The sequence below is a fragment of the Acomys minous genome (assembly GCF_964271855.1).
Source record: "Acomys minous genome assembly, chromosome: 16".
Lineage (NCBI taxonomy): Eukaryota > Metazoa > Chordata > Mammalia > Rodentia > Muridae > Acomys > Acomys minous.
The window spans coordinates 41,879,187-41,892,241 of record NC_140498.1 but is presented as its reverse complement, the minus strand read 5'-3'; the positions used below and the strand labels follow the sequence as shown (position 1 = coordinate 41,892,241).

Sequence of the window (13,055 nt, the reverse complement as noted above, 5' to 3'; positions counted from 1 at the left end):
ACATTTCAAGGGTCACAGGGAAGAAGAAGAGCGCCCTGACTCCCAGGGAGCAAGGGATGAGGGCAGATGCCCGTGAATGGAGGTGACAACGGTGCTCCTCGGAGCCACTATTTGAGAAGTTTATGCTAGTGGATAGACTAGACCTGGACCAGACAGACTGGAACTGCATCACACTGCCCCGCTGCTTCTACTTTCTTGAGCAGGACCAGGCAAAGCCTATAGGGATTATTTGCTGCCTGTTCCTTCGCCTGCCCCTTGGCTCTGGAGGTCTATAAACCCCAAGAGGCCGAAGAGAGCACTTAGCCAGAGGGGGCCAGCTTCAAGCAAGACATCTCTCCTTCTCTTCCACCAGCCCAGGGTCCTGAGAGCAAGAGAGCATCTGGAAGGTGTGGACCTCCACCACAGAACCTCCCTTAACAGTCTGGCCTGCCTTTTATTCATAGGGTGGCAAAGCAGAGCTCTCGTCATCAGAAATGACTCGGAATCCTTGAAGAGGGATGCAGTGGGCTGCCCCCAGGACACGCCCTCATCGTCAGTCTCAGTTCCCACCAAAGGCTGCGTTGTTTCCTGTGCGTTGCTCAGTATTTCACAAGCTACTTCTTGCTTATTCTTTAGTATCGGGAGAGAGGTCTTCATCTTCTGCCAGAAGCCGTACAGCTGGCTGCGGTTCCTCCTGGCCAGCAACATGGCCAAGACCCGTAGCGATCACCTGCTAAACACCCTGGAGGAGCTGTTGCCCTACGACTTCGAGAAGTTTAAGTTCAAGCTACAAAACAGCACCATGGAGAAGGGCCACTCCAGGATCCCCCGGAGCCACATACAGATGGCCAGGCCGGTAAAGCTGGCCAGCCTTCTGCTCACCTACTACGGGGAGGAGCATGCTGTCAAGCTGACCCTGCAGATCCTGCGGGCCACCAACCAGCGCCTACTAGCGGAGGAGCTTCGCAAGGCCACAGGCCCAGGTATGTGGCCAAGCCCTTTCCCAGCGGCCATGGCTGCTAGGTACTGGTAGAGGAGGGAAGGAACGCTTGGGCCCAAGCTCCCTAGCTTAAGGATTGGGGAGCCCCGGTCCTTCCCCCACAACTTGAGCAGTGTGCCTCGAACTTCTCTCTGGCCTTTGTATCCTGCTTAGAGAAGCCCCCCTCTCCCCCAGGCTCCCAGAGACGAAGCTGTGCGTGAGAATCAGGACAAGCAGAGCTCGAATGGTGTGAATCCTGAAGAAGCCTTCACTCCATTTTTTTTTTAACTAACGCGCATGCGCAGACGAACATTCGGTTAGCAGAAAGGGCTGGAAATCCAACCATACTAACAAGGCTGAAAAATCTTATTAACTGCCTAATTTCAGCATCCTTTACAAGCACACTTAAAGGTTCTTTACTTTTAATGGAAAGTTCCAAAATTACAGATTATCTTCATTGAATTAAGCCTTGTTGGTCATTTTAAGCAACAATATCCTAAAATTGCAAGTTTGTTTACTGTTTTTTTAATTTGTTTGGGTGTTTAGTTTTGTTTTGTTTTTGCATTTTAGACAGGACCTCACTATGTAGACCAGGCTGGCTTCAAACTCACAGAGATCCCCCTGCCTCTGTGTCCAGAGTGCTGAGATTAGAAGGTGTACACAGCATACCCATGCAACGTTGTTTTCAAGTATCATATATACACATCCCTTTTGGGGCCTGAGATTTTCTTCAGTTTGTGCAGTGAACAGAAAACAGATTCAGTAATAAGTCCCTGTTTCAATTAGTTAACTTTATGCGTGTGGTTGGGTTTTTTTGCATGCACGTGAGTGCATCACTTGCATACTTGACATCCACAAAAGCCAGAAGAAGGCATCAGCTTCCCCAGAACTGGTTGTGAGCCACTGTGTGGGTGATACGAACCAAATCTGGATGCTCTGGAAGACCCTCCGGTGCTCTGAACTACTGAGCAATCTCTCTCCCCCTGGGATCCTATTTTAATTTTAATTTATTTATGTATGTTGTGCCTGTCTGCGTATGTAAGTGAGTGTTAATGCGCTGTGGCACCCATGAAAAGGTCAGGACAAATGAAGGAATTGATTCCGTCCCTTCCCTTGTGGGCTCTGGAGGTCAAACTCAGGTCACCAAGCTTGGTGGCAAGTACCTACTCGCTGAGCTGGTCTGTTTTAATTCTTCTTCTTCTTCTTCTTTTAATTGCTTTGTTTTATAAATCAATTGTCACATCTATAGTCATGCAAACATCCATAACAACAAGCCAGCTTTCATTTACTTTATATTTTATGGTTCTGTGTTATTGATTGCTATTGTTTAGAATGTCCTGTTCTTTGACTTGAGTAACTAACTTCTGAGGAGGTTCTCTCTTCCTTCCTCAACGTCAGCCTTGAATGTAGGACAGCTTCATGAGCGTCTCTGATTGTCTTTCTAGAACATGTAACTGAAGAAAATAGAATTGATGGTTCTGCCCAGTCTCCTGGAGAGACTAAGTCCACAAGTGTCCTGGAAGGTGATGGCACAAGGCAGAGTGGCGAAGACTTAGACAGCCTGCCACCCAGCCAGTCTGAAGCGGGGAGGGGACCCCAGAAGAAATCTCTGGTCCAAAAGAGGGATCAGAGGGGCCCCGAGAGCCTGGAGTCAAAGACCAGGCCAGGGGCCAGGAGCACGGCCTCACTCTATAAGAGAAGCCTGGTCACCCAGTCCCCAGGGGACAGGGAGAACAAGACTGCAGCAAGCGCCCAGCTCCGCAGGAACGCCAGCTCAGCGGGGAGGCTGCAGGGACTCAGCAACAACGTGCCAGTGAGGAGAGAAAGCAAGAAAGCCGAAGTGTATTTGCCTTCAGGAAGGAAGCGACCCAAAAGTCTTGAAATTACCTCCTGTTCAAGAGAAGGAGAACCCCCAAATTCAGAAACCCTCCTGAGTCAAGAGGAACCGAGCAGCGGGAGTCCTCACGCGGGAACTACTCCCGTGAGGGCAGCTATCTTGAACGGAGAGACGGCTGGGGCTCTAGAAAAGGGCGCAGGGAATCCAGAACACTCCACCGTCCTGGATGAAGAAACATTCAGGAAACATTCCAAAACCTCATTGATTGGAGAGGAGAGATGCCCTGTATCCTGGGAGGAAAGTGCAACTGGGAGACAAGAGACCTGCTATGCAGAACTGTCCTTGTCACTATGTGAAAAACCAGCTCAAACTCCAGAAGACCCAGCTTCTCAAGGTACCCTCCCCCAGCTCCCCCAAACTCCCTTTATTCTAACCAGATTTATACTGCTGGGATACCTGCTGGCCTCCAGGGGTCCCTTTGAAATGTGATGCAGGCCCAGAAAAAGAAAAAAAAAAAACCGCACATTTACACATCTTACACGACTGGGTTGCATCAAATTTCAGTTTGTGCTTGAGTTCTTGGAAGTTCTAGCCACAGGCTGGCTAGGTTAAGAATCTAGGACTGAATGGGTTAAAGTATTCCTTTACCACAGTGACCCCACGGGGGGGGGGGGGGGGGGTAAGTGCTGGGGCAGAGATTCCACAAGCACCTTTCTCTGGGAAGGGGAAAGAGGTTGAGCCAAACCCCTCTTCCTGGGGCGTCATCAGGATTGTGTTTGTCTGTCAGAACTAGAGCGTCAACAGCACAGAAGCTGGTTCCTCTTTCATGTAAGTGACTCACGGTTGCGTGACCACAACGAGGGTTTCTGATTTGATGTCTTTCTTTCTTTCTTTCTTTCTTTCTTTCTTTCCTTCCTTCCTTCCTTCCTTCCTTGCTTCCTTCCTTACATAAATTCGTAACCTCATAGGTGATGCCCTGGCTCCACTCACGAGTATTGGAGGGACAAAGGGGACACCGTGATGTAGAGAAGGTTTTTAAAGTTGCTAGAAGCTGTTTGTTCTGACTTCCCTCTGATTAGAATTTGGTCAAAGGGCCTCTGCTTGACTGCACAGGAGGCCGAGAAGCTCAGTTTAGAGTGAGGATAGGCAAACAGCTGATTCTGTCACAAGAATGGTTCCTTCTGGGACACTGTGACATTTGATTGTGAGGCAAATTCCTGGGCCAGGAGGGAGGAGAAAGGAAGAGCTAACAGACCGTGTGTCGCTCTTTCTTCGTGTGTCTCCTGCTGTTTCTGGGGCATAGAGACACTGCCTATAGCCTCATAACTGTTCCGTCCTCACTGTGAGAGAGTCTCCCGTTAGCTTTATAAAGTCCCTTGGTTTTATTTATGATTCTTGAGTGGGAGTTGAGGATTTACCCGGCACACTTGTTCCAAATGCTTGCATGTTTTCTGGCCAAGTTTTCTGCTAGGAGTGAGGGTGTGTCCACGAACGAACGAGGCACAAGGCAGCCATGCCCAGGGGCTCTTGCTTGAGTTGTGAGCTAACTGTGGTAGTGTGAAATAGGAGAGCAAATGCTGTCCGCGTGTTTCACTTTCCTGTACATGACTCACTAGATCTGGGTCTGTGCAAGGGGAACACGTAGGATCTGTAGCAAAGGGCCATGGGTCTCTCACACTATAAATGCCCAAGGATGCCAACGGCTCAGAAAAGCAGAAAGCTTTGTCCTCATCTCTCAGCCCCAGGGGGTCTGTCCATAGCCTCATTGGATGGCTATCAGAGAAAAGCATGCTGGGAAGTAGCCAGATCTAACCGAGAATGTGTGTATCCTGTGAACAGTTGCTGTCTTGTAACTATCTGGGGTTTACCACTGAAGATATTTTCCACTCCTGTGTCTCCAGGAAGGTCACGGGACAAGGCTGCATGTCCTCTTTGTCACACCCAGGAAGGAGACCTGCATGGTGGCACCTGTGTGCAAAGTTCCTGTAGCTGTTCCTCTGCTCCGGGGGATCCCAAAGCCTCAGGCCGATGCTCACCAATATGCTTCCAATGCCAAAGATCACTTGCAGGAAAGAGCTGTGGAGCCCAGAGCCCCCAGCCCCTGCCACAGTGCCCACGCCACATGAAACAGGTGCAGCTGCTCTTCTGTGAGGACCACGGGGAGCCCATTTGCCTCATCTGCAGGCTGACGCAGGAGCATCAAGGCCATCGTGTGCGCCCCATAGAGGAGGCGGCCCTGGAGTACAAGGTAAGGCGATCACGGCCGGCGCCCTTTCTCCCACGTAATTGGAACCTGCACCGCGTGTCCTTTATAAACCAACCCCTCTGGGACGTGGGCACCTTAGTCAGGAGTGCGCCACCACACCCGGCTTCACACCTCTTCTTTCCTAGAACGCCTCCCACCCACCCCACGCCCCCATACCTCCATGGCAGCACCCCGGTTCTGCTTCCCTTCTCTCTAGAATCCGTGTGAGCTAAAACGGGCAGGAGCCAAATGTGAGCGTCTTAACCAGGTCTCTTCTCCAGGAGCAGATCCAGAAACAGCTGGAGCGGCTGAGGGAGCTGAGGGGGAGCGCGGAGGAACGCAAAAAGACAGAGAACTGCCCGGTGGGTCCCAGGGCCAGCCCTTGCCCATGTTTGCCCACGGAAAAGAGGAGGGGACTGAGAGTGAGGAAAGGTCCCTGAGGGTCTGCCCTCATTCACGTCAGGGATGGCCACACTGAGTCTCTGTCCATGAGAAGGAGGACTAAGGGGGAGCTCACCCTTGCAGCTCCCTGTCAGGACCTGCTCACTTTCTCCTTCTCACAACTGAACAGTTTAGAGAAACTGGAAGACATCAGTTGTCACTTCAAAAACTCTCTGTATTGTTGTTATAATTATGGTTGTAGCTCAGCTAGTAAAGTAGAAAGAAGGCTAGGATCGATGAGGCCCCAGTACGGAAAAAACTGGTATGGTATGGCATGGTAACACAGACCTATAATCTCGGCAGTTGGAAGGCAGAGGCAGGAAGATAAATTCAAGTTCCCCATTAGCTACATAGTAAGTCCAAAACCAGCCTGGGCTCCATTGGACCCCCATACACACACTGGGAGATCAAGAATGTCGGCACACACTTGCAATCCTAACACTCAGAGGCAGAAGCAGAAAGATTGCCACAAGTCTGAGGGCAGTATGGCCTATACAGCAAGTTCCAGGCCAGCCAGGGCTACATAGTGAAATCCTGTCTTTGAATGATAATAATAATGATATAATTTTTATTTATAAATTTTATTTTTTAAAAACTATATTGGCTTTTTTGGTGTCCTTTTCCTCCGGTTCTAAGGATAGAACCTACTAGGGCTTTGTACTTGTAGGAAAGGGTTTTATGCTTGAGTTAAGTCCCCAAGCCCCTTTTTTTGGGGGGGGCTTTTTAAGACTAGATCTTGCTCTCTACTTCTGGATGGCCTGGATGTCAACCTACTTTAGAATGACCTCATCTTAACCAGGTACATCTGCCAGTATCCACCTCCCAATTGTCTCATATTCTGAGATGCTGACAACTTCAACATGGAAATTTTGGAAGAAATAAGAAAAACTATTGGACCTGGTACCATACTCAATAGATTTTCTTAAGAGCTAGCTTCTCTTATGCTGTCTGTTCTGGAACGTTCCATACAGACTGCTCCCTGTTCTGGAGCAATCTCGGTAAGAGGCCGAGAATCTCACTTACATTTAAGTTGTTACTGTGAAGATGGGGACTGGAGAGATGGATCAGCAGTTGACAGCATTTGCTCTTGTAAAGGACCTGGGTTCAATTCCCATCACTTGGTGGCTCACAGTCATCCATAACTCCAGTTGCAGGGGATCTGGAGCCCTCCTCTGACTTCTGAGGGCACCAGGCACACATACATGCATTCAGGAAAAAAAATTTTTTCCTAAAAATAAAAGTAATTAAATCTTAAGATACTTAAACCTTAAATTGTTGTGAAGAGATACCATGGCCAAGGTAACTTATTTAAAAAAGCATTTAATTGGGGGCTCATGACTCAAAAGGTTAGAGACTATGACCAGCACGGTTGGGAGCATGGCAGCAGGCAGGTAGGCAGGCTTGGTGCTGAAGCAGAAATTGAAAGCTTACATCTACCTTACAAGCATTGGGCTGAGAGGGGAGGGGGGGAGGAAAGGAGAGAGAGAGAGAGAGAGAGGGAGAGAGAGAGAGGGAAAGAAGAAAAGAAGAGAGAAGAGAGAGGAGAGGAGAGATAGGGAGGGAGGGAGGGAGAGAGAGAGAGAGAGAGAGGGAGAGAACTAATTAGAAATGGATGGTATGGGCTTTTGAAACCTCAAAGCTCAATCTCAGAGCCACACTTCTCCCCAAGGCCACACCTTCTAAGCCGTCTCAAACAGTTCCTCCAGCTGTAGACCAAATATTCAAATATATGACCTATGGAAACCGTGCTCATCCGAGCTTCACGCTGAGGAAGGCTGCCTCGCGTCCATCTCTATGAGGTGGGCTTTGAGACCAGCCCTAGATACCTATTTCCAGTCCGCAGCACGCACTCATATGCCTCCTAATTCTGTGTTCCCCAGAAGCAAACAGAAACCCAGAAGCAGAGGGTTTCCTGTCAGCTTGAGAAGCTGTACCAATTCCTGGAACAGCAAGAGCAACTCTTTGTGACCTGGCTACAGGAGCTAGGCCAGACCATCAGCAAGGTCCGAGAGACATATGACACCCAGGTTTCCCATGACATTGCCCTCCTGGACGAACTGATTGGAGAACTGGAGGCCAAGCAAGACCAGCCAGAGTGGAAGTTCATGCAGGTGAGTGTGCGGGCAGCTGGCCTTGCCCTACCCACTGTGCCCAAGGGGATGACTCAGGCTGTTGTCACTGCCCAAGTCAGGAATCGAGGCCATTGAGGCCTGGAATGAGACTTGGTCTCAATAACTCATGTTGTCTCTTGGGCTCACGCCTCTTTGACGGGAACCCAGAATATCTCAACATCTAGGATGCCCCTGGCATCATTGCTCAGGAAAGAGCAAGGCTTCCACCCATGTGATAAGGATTATGACACGGAGGGATGCTCCTATTACTAGGACCCTAGGACTAGGAGGCCTTGAAAGGCCAGAGAGCAGCTTGCAGTCAGGGAATCACAGCCTCTTGGAGACTGGTAACAGACGGCTTCTTTCTTTTCTCTCCTAGGACATCAGAGTCACCTTGCACAGGTACAGAGGGGTCCCATGGTGTCCCCTTGGGTGCCCTGCAGAAAGTATTTGGATGAGACAGTCGTAGGGAGGACCTGGGTCTGTAACTCAGGAGTCCTGTTTCCTGAAGCTTCCTGAGATCATCTTTCCTGGCTTTGTGTGGGAAGAACAGAACGGGAGTCTGACCAGGCGGGAGTGGGGCGGGCATGAATGGAATGCCGAGAGGAAGGAATGTTTCCCAGACCGGCGGAACCCAGGAGCCTTTCCAATGGATGGCCACAGTGGTCCTTGTGGGGGGGAGGACCTTTGGAGGTAAATTTAGAGGTGGGTTAAGCCCAGCAGGCAGGGGACGAGAGAGGTGAGATAGAAAAGGTATTTCTCAGACTTACTTAGGAACTTGACACAATCCTGGTGTCCAAGCCACAGCCACAACAAGGAAATCTCAGTTTTGTGGTTGGGACTTGGGTTTTAGTGGGTTTTTTAAAAGATTATTTTCCCAGTAAAATACGCATAACCCATAATTTCAGCTACATTCTGTCTGCGGTGCGCTGACGTTGACATAGCCACATCAGTGCGCACCTGTTACCGCCGTCGGCCTTCAGACCTTTTGTCTTCCCACATAGGAACTCTGTGCCAGAAACACTCATTCCTCATCCTCCCTCCCCATTGCCTGGCAGCTACCACTCTGTTTTTCCAGCTTATTGGCCTGGCTGTTCTAAATAACTCCTACAAGCAGAATCATACAATGTTCGTCCTTTAGCCTTTGGCTTACTTTCAGTCAGCACGATATTTTCACGGCTCATGTATCAGAATTCCACTCCGATGAATCGCCAAATGACACGCCTCTGTATGCAGATATCACATCCTTGTATGCAGATATCACATCCATCTTCCTTATTTGTTCAGCATTGATGGACATCTAGAATGTTTCAGCCTTTGGGCTATTAGAAATAGGGTTGTTGTGAACACGGGTATACACGTCCTGTTGGAGATTCTGCTTTCAATCTCTCAGATTTTACACTTATAGCTAGACACTGTATGTCCACCCTATTTAAACATTTTAAGGAATCTGCATGTTATTTCTAGCAGTAGAAGCATCCTTTCCCATTCCCACCCACAGTGCTAATTTCTCCACATCCTTGTCATCAACTTGCATCTTTTACTTCTGCTCTAATGGCCGTTCTAATAGGAGTGAAGGAGCATTTCGTTCTTTCTTTCTTTTTTTTTTCCTTTCAATAGAAATAGTAGAAAACTATAATTAATTTGACATAGAAAATTCTGATAGCAAGACCAACTCAATGTTAAGGCTGTTGTTGTTTAAGCTCGCTGTGACTTTTATAAAAAGCAGTTCAGAGATGCTGATGTGCAGCTGATGCTGAGGACCAGTGTCAGAGCCCTGAGTCCAGGGAGGACTTCTTGGCATTGCCTAAACTGCCACGGGTGTGTTTAGTGGGCATGGTCCCACTGCCACCTCATGGGTACTCGGGCTACATCTTGCTCCTGTATCCTCTGACCAACAATCTTTTGTCTCCAGGGCTAAGATGATGACTGTCTCTGAGCCATTGGCCACCCCTGCAGATGTTAAAGAAAGGATCCACCTGCTCTACCAGAAGTCAAAGTTTGTGGAGAAGAATATACAGCATTTCTCAGGTGCGTCAGTGTGGACGCAGATGGAAAGCCCTTGCCCACTTCCTCCCTGGACTTCAGGTGGCCCAGAGCCTGTCCACTCACTTCCCCAGCTGGCTACCGAAGCCTTCCTGACCCCGCCTCCAGCTTCTTTCTGATCGAGCTCACTCGGCTAACTCAGTGTCTCTCTGTTCCCTTTCCTCCATTTCAGAAACGCTGCGCACCGAAATGGAGACACTGGGCGCTTCAGTCGGTGCTTCAGACGCAGCCACGTGGGGAGGGCCCTGGCTTGGCATAACAAAAGCCCAGGGTTTGACTCCCGAAGGTCACCTAAGATGTGATGGTAGAAGCACACAGGACAGCGACATGGTGCTTTATGCAGAAGAGAAAGCTGGCGGGTCAGAACCTCACGATTACCTTCAGCCTTGGCCGTTTCAAGGCACGCCTGAGTTGCATACGACCCTTTCTCAGAACAACAAAAGAAAACTTAGATCCTTCCTGAAATGGAAACCTTCCTTTGTAAGTATGGGGGCAATAGAAGCTAGCCAAGAGTTTTTGTAATGATCCTTTATCCGTGCCTTTGGGGGAACTCTTTAGCTGTTCATAAAAAGCCCCACAGCTCTGTTGGATCCCTCTGTGTCTGCCTTGCTGATTGAACTAACCTCGTCAGTCCTTGGGGTACCTGGGAGGCCTTGGGTTATAAGTAACGCAGGATGCAGAGCCCCAAGCAGGAGAATCCTTCTCTTTCCTTGTGGGGATCGGGCGGTTCGGTTCTCTGCTTATAGCTTTGTTCTTTTTTTCCCTCCTCTGTAGTTCCAGAACTGATTGGTGCTTAGGAACATGTAGGTAAGTGCTTCCATCAAGGCAAGTAGTAGCCTTGGTGTCTTGGGTCCCCTGCGTGTTCCCCCTCTTCCTTAGATGGGGAGACCGTTGGGAGGAGCCCACAGATCCCGCTCCCAGCTCAGTATTTTTATCCTTCCTGCAGTGCCTGTGACTCTGACCCAGCAGCTGCTCACCCCAGCCTCATCATCTCTGATGATATGAAGAGTGTGAGATTTGGAAACAAGTGGTACCCACTGCCTGACTGTCACTGCACTGGATCTTCCCAGCTTCCACCCCAGCCACCATCGCTGGGAGGTGGAGTTTGGGTCCTGGGAGCATGCAAAAGCTCTGGCAAGCAGGAAGGGAGCTACAGCTGCAGAGAACGGCAGCTGGGTGTTAATGATGACAAAGCAATGGGAGCCCACTTTCCTCCAGCCTGTGAAACTGGTGGGCATCTTCCTGCACTACTCACCCAGGGACACTCCCTTTTACAACATGACAGCCGGATCCCACATCTACATGCCCACTGGCTTCTGTTCCCCCAATTCCTTCAACCTGTATTTAACCTTGGGGCATGTGACGAGGGGAAGACCACGGCTGCTCTGAGTCCAGCCATTGACCAGAGACGTCACCGAAGGCCCCCCAATCTACCTCCACTCTGGCCTCTGCTCTTATGTCTTGCATTCAGGCACTCAGCAGCCAGTAACGAGGTGTCAGCAGATGTAAGGGACGTAATGAATAAGCAAATAATATTAGACTGGGTGTGGTGGTGCATACCTATAATTCTAACAGTCTGGGAGGCGGAGGCAGGGTGCTCCCTGTGAGTTCGGACCTGGCCTGGTAGATTTTGACTGTGGAGTATGGAGGCCAGCCTCCATTCAAGAAGAAGAAGAAGAAGAAGAAGAAGAAGAAGAAGAAGAAGAAGAAGAAGAAGAAGAAGAAGAAGAAAATAATAGTGCCTGTATGAATTAGTACTCCGATTGGTGTAATAAAATACCCTGATGAAAGCAACTAGGAGAGGAAGCAGTCATTCTGACGCATAGTTCAAGGGTCTGCATCATGGCAGAGCAGCCACAGTGGCAGGCAGTGGCACTGCATCCACCATCAAGATGCACAGAGTGACAAACTTCGAAGGCCCATCTTTCTTTCTTTGTTATGCAGTCCAGGACTCAAAGCCAGGGGACACTGACATCCACCTGAACGTACTCAAGATCCGCTCTCACGGACGTGCCCAGGGCTTGTCCCACGAGTGACTCTAAACCCTGTCAGGTTGACAGTGTTGGCCGTCACAGTCCCCAGAGCAGCCGAATCCACTGGAGGCATGTCAATCCGGCAATCAAAGTGAAGGTGGCACACCCAACAATGACACGCCGTGGCACTCAGAAGAGCAAGTGCATGGCTACTGCCTAATCCTGCATGAATTAGTAGTCTAAGGTGTTCCTGAGACACGTGAGCCCACTTCATTTCCCCTCCCCAGTGCAAGAATATGTCCATCATTCTGTCTGCCCTGGTCTGGTGCACACATACAACCTACAGAAAATAAATATAAGCAGACTGCAAGAGGGGCACACACACACACACACTCTCTCTCTCTTTTGCTCTTACTCTTAATGAAGCACCTGTCTGGTTTTAAAGGCGCCACCATATTTAGCTCTCCATATCATGTGTCTCCAATGTGCTTCCTCCTATCTCGAGGCCCAACCATGGCCTTTGGAATCTTGTCTTCCAGTAACTCTCCAGTAACTCTCTCAGCCTGAAGAGAATTATGTATCAGTTTCCTGTCAGGCAGACCTCTGCTGTGCTTATCATTACAAAATACTGCTTTGTAAATTGCTTTTTAATTGATTCTATTTATTGGTGGTATTGTACTACATTAACATATAATGATTCAACCATAGTTCTGAAGGCAGGCTATACGTTTTACTGGGTAACAATACAACTTTTGTGTGTATGTGCCTGTCTGCATACACGTATGGTTATATGTGGGGGGCAGGTGGCACATGGAGACTAGAGATCAACCTCAGGTCATTCCTCAGATGCATCTTTTGGGGGGGAATTGCAGGGAGGACAGGGTCTCTCACTTACCTTAACCTGGCTAAGTAAGGTAGGACAGCTGGCCTGCAAGCCCCAGGAAGTCCCCTTATCTGTACCTCCCCAGCACTGGGATTATGCCTGGCTTTTAAAACACAAACACACACAAACAGCTGGGTGGTGGTGACACACGCCTTTAATCTCAGCACTTGGGAGGCAGATCGTTGTGAGTTCGAGGCCAGCCTGGTCTACAAAGCAAGTCCAGGACAGCCAGAGCTACACAGAGAAACCCTGTCTCAAACCGCCGACCCCCCCAAAAAAAGCAAAACCAAAAAAACCCCTCACACACATACACTTTTTACTGTTTACTCATTTTTGTATTGTAAGCTTTTATGTGTAAGCAGATACCTTCCAAAACACTTTGTTGCCGCACAGTTTTCACCCTGTCTATTCTAAGCCACGGTTAAGGAAGCTGACTATTACTGGCACTTTTTTTTTTTTTGACACACTTAAAATAAAAGTTTACCAACCTGTACATTGTCTTATTTTTTATGACTGGAAGCTGGCATTTCATTCATGGAGGTTGTGAGGATGTGACAGGCA

The 13,055-nt window shown here is 49.1% G+C and overlaps 1 protein-coding gene across 1 annotated transcript; it reads left to right on the top strand.

Moving 5' to 3' along the window:
* Positions 1-649: 649 nt before the first annotated feature.
* MEFV (MEFV innate immunity regulator, pyrin) lies at positions 650-10,709 on the top strand. The gene is made up of 10 exons (XM_084763994.1): positions 650-962; positions 2,404-3,189; positions 4,697-5,043; positions 5,322-5,402; positions 7,362-7,592; positions 7,972-7,994; positions 9,508-9,623; positions 9,811-10,118; positions 10,413-10,445; positions 10,585-10,709. The coding sequence occupies exons 1-9, from the start codon at positions 686-688 to the stop codon at positions 10,422-10,424; spliced, it is 2,181 nt and encodes a 726-aa protein (XP_084620120.1). The 5' UTR covers positions 650-685; the 3' UTR covers positions 10,425-10,445; positions 10,585-10,709.
* The last annotated feature ends 2,346 nt before the right edge of the window (positions 10,710-13,055 follow it).